At 22.3% G+C, this 7163-nt stretch overlaps 1 protein-coding gene across 1 annotated transcript in view; it reads right to left on the reverse strand.

The window, feature by feature from the left end:
* The window catches only part of LOC117175341 (UDP-glucose:glycoprotein glucosyltransferase), a 99453-nt gene that overhangs the window by 88728 nt on the left and 3562 nt on the right, over positions 1–7163 (reverse strand). The window contains exon 5 of the mRNA XM_033365049.1: positions 5015–5210. Within this exon, the coding sequence (XP_033220940.1) occupies positions 5015–5210 (196 nt within the window). The remainder of the gene's footprint in view (positions 1–5014; positions 5211–7163) is intronic.

Raw genomic sequence — 7163 nt, forward strand, 5'->3', positions numbered from 1 at the left:
TTTTATTTACAAAAAAAGTTTTTAGGTTCAAAAAAATATTCAGTGAACTGAAAAACTGTGGTCGGTAATATAGGTATTTAGCTGTGTCACATGCCCTTAAAATCTCAACTGTTTTGCTAAACATTCATCTGTTTGGCTTGAAAATTAACTTTTTTCGGTAGAAATTTAACCTTCATTGGTTAAAAACGCAAAATTCTTATTAAAAATGAATTTGTTTCTCTTGATAATTAACTGTTATGTAGAAAATTCGTGTTTTTAAATAAGTTTCTTGGTTAAAAATTCGACCGTTTGGTTACAAATTAATTTGTTTTAATGAATAATTCAAGCATTTTGTTGAAAAATTCGCGATTTTTGGTTAAATTCAACTTGGTTTAACTTAAAATTAAAATTCTTTTTCTGGAAATATGATCTATTAAACTTTCGGTTACAAATTATCTTTTTACTTTGAAAATTCGACGTTTTGGTTTAAAGTTGAACTGCTTTCTTAACAATTAATTCCTTATTGTTTAGGATTATTCACACAAATTAATTTTTTTTAACTAAAACATCAGCAACTTGCTTGAAAATTAAATTTTTTTTGTTGAAAATTCTGATTTTTGTGTGGAAAATTCAACAGTTTTGTAGAAAATTCAACTACTTCGTAAACAATTTAACTGATCTGTCGAAAATTAATTTTTGTATTAAAAATTAATTTGTTTGTAATGAAAATTTAACTCTTCCATTTTTGGTTAATGATTTATCTTTTTAGTTTCAAAAATCAACAATTTGGCTAATAGTGAATGTAGTTTATTAAAAATTGATCTTTTTATAGTAAAGTATTATTTTTCAGTTGAAAATTAAACTATTTGGTTAAAAATGAATGTATTTTTGTGAAAAAATCATCTTCATTGGTTAAAAACTAATCTTCTTGGCAGAATATTTCACTAATTTTTTAAAAACTTTTGTAACTTTTCGAAAATTCGTCTGTTTTGGTGGAAAATCCATTTTTTGGGATTAAGATGCAATTTTTTGTTAAATTTTAATCAGTTTTAGTTGAGGTTTCGATCATTTTCTTGAAAATTGGCATTGTTGAATTATTAGATTTTCGTTTGCAAATTTAACTTGTTGTTAAAAATTAACCTCTTTCGGTTGAAAATTCAACTACTTGGACGAAAGTTGAACTACTATCTACAAAGTTTTTTTTGTTTTTTTTTGGCTGAAGATTCACAATTTTAGTCAAAAATTCGTGTTTTTTTTCATTAGAAATAAATTTTTGAAACTGAAAAATGAAATATCTGTTTTAAAATTTAATCGTTTAGTTGAAAATGACCTTTTTGGTTAAAAATCCATACTCTCGGCTTAAAAATTCAAGAATTTGGTACAAATTTAAATTGCTTCGTAGAAATTTCGTTTTCCTTAATTGCAAATTAATTCTCATAAATAAAGATTTAACTACTCCATTTATAGTTAAACATTGATATTTTTTTTAGATTGAAAATACAACTATATAGTTAAAAAAAATTTAGGAACAGAAAAATATAAACGAATAATTCACCAAATCAAATTTAGACTAACATCACATCCGTTGTTCAAACTATTTACTTTAAAATGAATGTAATTTGTTGCAAATTTGTCTTTTTTATTCAAATTTTAATTATTTAGATAAAAATTTGTTTATTTTATTGAAAACTTTTTTTCCTGATAGAAAATTCATCTCTTTGGATGAAAATGAATCTTTTTAGTTTGAAAATGCATCTCTTTCTGTAGAAGCCTTTATTGATTAAAACTACAACTGTCTAATTAAAAATTAATCTCTTTCGGTGGGAAATTAACTGCTTTATTGAAAATTACTTCCTTAAAAGTTTTTTTTTTCGGTTGAAGTTTGATAATTTCAGCTGAAAATTCGTTATATTTTTTACATAAAAACTGAACAATGTTGTAGGAAATTCAACTATTTAGTGCAAAATTAAACAGTTTTGTTGAAAATTAATTTTCTTGAATTAAAAAAATAAAAATGAAATGAAAAATTAATTCTTAACCTAAAAAGATGAATTTTCAACGAAAAAATATTATTTTAAAACAAAGAAAGTTGAATTTATACACTAAACTCAAACAAAAGACTTGAATCCTAAAATAAAACATAACAATATTCAGAGTTGCATTTTTTATTTAGAAAAAATTAATTTTCTATCAAAAAGACGATTTTTCAAAAAATACATAATTTTTCAACAAGATAGTTACATTTTTGAATAAAAAGATTAATTTTCTACCAAAAAAGATGAATTTTGAATTATATACAAGATTTTTTTTTACCAAAAATGAACTTTTAATCAGGAATAAAATAATTACATTTTAATTTTAAAAAAGCAATATTAAATGAAAAACGAAAAGAATTTTAAAAAAATAGTTGAATTTTCAAACAAGATTACTTTTTTATTATAAAATGTAACAGTTAATATTTTAACCAATACAATATTTTAATTTTACGTTACAAACAGTTGAATCGAACCAAAAGGGAAGAATTTTTAACAAAATAGTTGAATCCTCGATCAAAACAGGTTGATTTTCTACCAAAAAATTGTATTTTGAATGAAAAATATGAAATTTTAATCAGAATAGATAAATTTAAAAATCAAACTGATGAATTTTCAACAAGAGTTAAAATGTTAACCAAGAAATTTTTTTCAGTTAATAAAGAGGAAAAAATTAATGGTGAATTTTCGAGTCAAAAATATGAATTTTCTAGAAAACAGTTAAATTCTCAACAAAAAAAGTACTTTTTTTCAATAGGAAAAGATTAATTTTTAACCAGATAGTTGCATTTCTAACTAAAAAAGATTAAATTTCTACAAAAAGAAATCAATTTTTAAACCAAAATCCTAATGTTCAACAAATTAGTTAAATTTGTAATCAAACAAAAAGTTTTATTCATAAATAAAAAAGAAGTCATCCAAAATGTTGAATTTCGAAACCAAAAATACGAGCTTTATACAAAAGTTAATTTTTCTAGTAAAAATGTAATAGTTAATATTTTATGCAAGAAAATAGTTTCATTTAAACATAAAATATTATAAATAAACCAGATGGTTTTAAAACATTCTTTTTTGAATAAAAATGCAACTATTTAATTTTTTTTAAATTAAAAACTCATATGTTTCAAGAGAAAATTCATTTTTCTTCGATAAAAATGCAACTATTTGTTTGGAAATTAACTGTTTTTATTAAAGTCATACTTTTTGTTTGAAAATTCGACTGTTTTCTTGACAATTTAACTATTTCGTAGAAAATGTACTATTTACTTATGGTTTACATTTTGGTGTTGAAAAATGAAATGAAATATTTTCTGGATGAAAGCTTGACTTTTCGTTTTTTTTTTAATTAAAAATTCAATTTTTATCATAGAAACTTATTTTCTGTAAAAAAAATTCATATTCTAATCTTGAAAAGTCAACTGGAATTTTTTTTTAAAATAAAAATTCAACTGTTTTTTTGAAGTCACACTTTTTGGTTTAAAATTCTGCTGTATTGTTTAAAAGAGAACTGAAATCGTTTCTAGATGAAAATTCAACTTGAAAAAAAAAAAACATTTTAATTGAAAACTCATCTGTTTCAAAAGAAAATTCATTTTTCTTTAATAAAAATGCAACTGTTTGGTTGAAAATTAACTGTCTTATTAAAAAGTTATACTTTTTGTTTGAAAATTCGACTGTTTTCTTGAAAATTTAACTATTTCGTAAAAAATTTACCATTTTTTTTAGATTTACTTTCCATTTTTAGTTGAAACAATTCGTCTTTTTTAATTAAAAATTCAATTTTTATCGTAGAAACTTATTTTCTGTAAAAAAAAATCACCTATCTTTTTGAATACTTGAATTTTTTAAAATAAAAATTCACCTGTTTTCAGATAAATTTAATCTTTTTTGGAGAAACATGAAACTATATGGTAGAGAATTCAAAAATTTTGTTAGAAAGTCATTCTTTTTGGTTCATCAATTTGTTGTATAAAAACTTATTTCTTGTTCAAAACTTAATATTTTGATCACGAAAGGTCAACTGGTTTAACAAAATTTTTTTTTATTTAAAAATGTATCTATTTTAGAGGGAATTTCATTTTTTAAATAAAAATGCAACTGTTTGGTAAAAAAATGTTCTTCTGTGCTTGAATATTCAAATATTTTGATGTAAATTAATGATTTTTCTTTAAAAATTCAATTACTTGGGTAAAAGTTAAACTAAGTTGTTAAACATTTATCTTTTTATTGAAGGCCTATATTTTTGGTTTCGTGGAAAATTAATTTTTTGCTGAATAGTCACATTTTTCGTTCAAAAATTCAATTTCTGTAAAAGAATGTGTCTTTTGGCTTGAAGATTTAAAAATTTAGATAAACTTCTATTACTATCTTGGGTGAAAAATCCTTATTGGTCGAAAATTCGTCTGTTTGGTTCATTTTTTCGATTGAAATATAAACTGTGAAACTTTTTCCTTGGCAATTTATTTTTTTAAGTTGAAAATTAAACCAACATGTTAAAAATTTAATTATTTTATTGAAAATGTAAGTAATTTGTTGAAGAGCCTTCTTTTATAGTTGGAAAGACATGTTTTTGTTTAAAACAAATTAATCAATTTAAAAATTTTAAATTCGTATCTGAAAAGTATTAGAAAATTAAAATGCTGATATTTGAGTATTAATTATCAAGAAAAAATAAAAAATTAGTCAAGGAAAAATCAGGAAATTTCGAAAAGAATTTTCAAACCAAAAAGACGAATGTTCAACAAAATAATGAAATTTTTAATTAAACAAAAGTTTTTATTCAAGGAACAAAAATGTGAATAAAATTGTTGAATTTGATTGAAAGAAGATAATCTTCAGGAAGAAGAAAAACTTAATTTGGAAAATTCCTTAATTTTTCCCGGACCAATTTTTCGTTTTATAGTGTAAAAAATGGCAAAATGGGTCAAAAAGTGCCAATAGTGTGGTGATGTAGATGCCTGTGAACACTCAAAATTTTAGGAAAAAATTTGCGACATACAGACCTGCATTGGAAAATTTTGAGCGATATCAGTCAGGACTTTGATGGCTTCTGTAGGCGGCGAATTCATTATTCTCTCTGCCGCCTGGTGACTCAATTCCTGAAACTGCCAGACTTTCAAAGCCCCAATCTCGTGACTGGTTTCCAAAAGATGAGTTTGCCACTGATCTAGTTCTTCCTGTTTGTCCGGATAGAGTTTTCTAAAAAATTGGGACAATTTTTAATGTAACTTTATCACTAAAATCTAAATTAAATCGGGGTATCTACTCAAATCTTGGGTAAAAACTCCCTGACTATTTCAGCTTTTTTCCAGCAAAGTGGCCAAAATTTAGAACTAGTATAAATTATATAGTTCAAAGATTCAGATTAAATTCTAAAAATAGAAATACACGTTAAAATTTTCAATACTCTAAATTAACGAATCAAGGAATGAACTTAAAAAATTTTTAAATTATATTTTTTCAAGTAATTTTAATCTAGACAAATTAAAAAGTGAAAAATCATTTTTTTTTAAACAGTTCTTAAACTAGAAGTTAAATTATTTTTATTTAAAATAGTCTAGGCATCCTTCAAAAACTTTAAAATTCTATTTCAAAATCTTGAAAAATCTAGAAGTGTTTTTAGACAAAATTTGAGTAATTTTAAGAGATATTTAAAAGTTTTTAAAATATCCAAATTAAATTTAGAACTAGAAATGATTTCAAATCATTTACACAACAACAAAAATTGGGCTATTCGTACCGAAATTTTGGTGGAAATACCAACAGCCCAATTTAAAACAAAATTTCTCAATTTCACAATTTCACTTACAAATTAAACATTTTTTAAACAGAACAATTTAAATTTTATTCAGTTGTATTCAATTTATTCGTCTTAAATGAACAGTGAAAATTTTTAATGGCTAAGAAAACTAATAAAAAAAATATATTAATTAGTTTATTTATTAAATTTAATATAAAAAATTATATAAAGAGCTAAAACTTTGAATTTAAAATATTTTATTAATGCATCATTAAAATTGTTATTTAAAAATAAAATTATCGGAATAAATGATATTATATTAATCTCAATTCGTATTAAGACTTTCGAATTAAAATAGTTACAATCTGGAAATTCTCAAATTTTGAACGGATTTAGAATCGTTTGTCAAATCAATTATTGTTCACTTTTTTATACTTTAATTATTTACAAAATTGTTGATATCCAACTTGAGTAAATTTTTCTTCTTAAAATTAGTTAAATTCCCGTTCAAGAAATAAATTCACTGTTATTTTCCGGTTTTTCTAACAATAATATTAATTTCTTACCAAAAAAGAAAATTTTTAAACAAAAATGGAGTAGTAACCTTTTTAGTTTAAAACTATTTTTTTTAACCAAACTGATGAATTTTAAACAAAAATTATGAATCTTCAACTGTCACAGTTGAATTTTCAACCTGAAAAAATAACTACTAACAAAAAAATTAATTTTCAACCAACAAAAAACCAATTTTTAACAAAATAGTTAAATTTTTAACCAAAATTATGAATTTTCAACCTAAAGATGAATGAAAAAACAAGAATATTAATTTTCTACCAAAAAAGAAATTTATATTAAACAAAATAGATGAATTTTCAACTAAAAAAAAAAAACAAATTTTAAATTAAACAGTTGATTTTTGAATGAAAAAAGATCGATTTTTAAACAAAAATGGAATAGTAACATTTTCAGATTAAAATCGTTTAATTTGTAACCAAACTGATGAATTTTTAACTATTTTTTCTATTCTTTAATTATAAATCTTCAACTTTGATAGTTGAATTTTCAAACGAAAGAAATAAATACTAACAAAAAAAAACGATTTTTTCGCGAAATACTTGAATTATCATCAAATTAGTTGAATATAGAACTAAAAATCTTTTAAACAATAATTGAAGTTGCTAAATCTTCAGTAAAAAACATTTACTTTCAACAAGAAAGAACGCAAATTAAAAAAAAAAAAGTTAAATTTTTAATCAAAATAAACAAAAATTGAATAGTATAATTTTCAGTTTTACACCATTCATCAGTGATGAATTTTCAACTAAAATAATGAATCTTTAAGTGTAATAGTTAAATTTTCAACCAAAAAGGTAACTTTACAAATAAAATTATGAATAATTAATAAAAATACT

Source organism: Belonocnema kinseyi, chromosome 6, assembly GCF_010883055.1.
Source record: "Belonocnema kinseyi isolate 2016_QV_RU_SX_M_011 chromosome 6, B_treatae_v1, whole genome shotgun sequence".
In the NCBI taxonomy this organism is placed as follows: Eukaryota; Metazoa; Arthropoda; class Insecta; order Hymenoptera; family Cynipidae; genus Belonocnema; species Belonocnema kinseyi.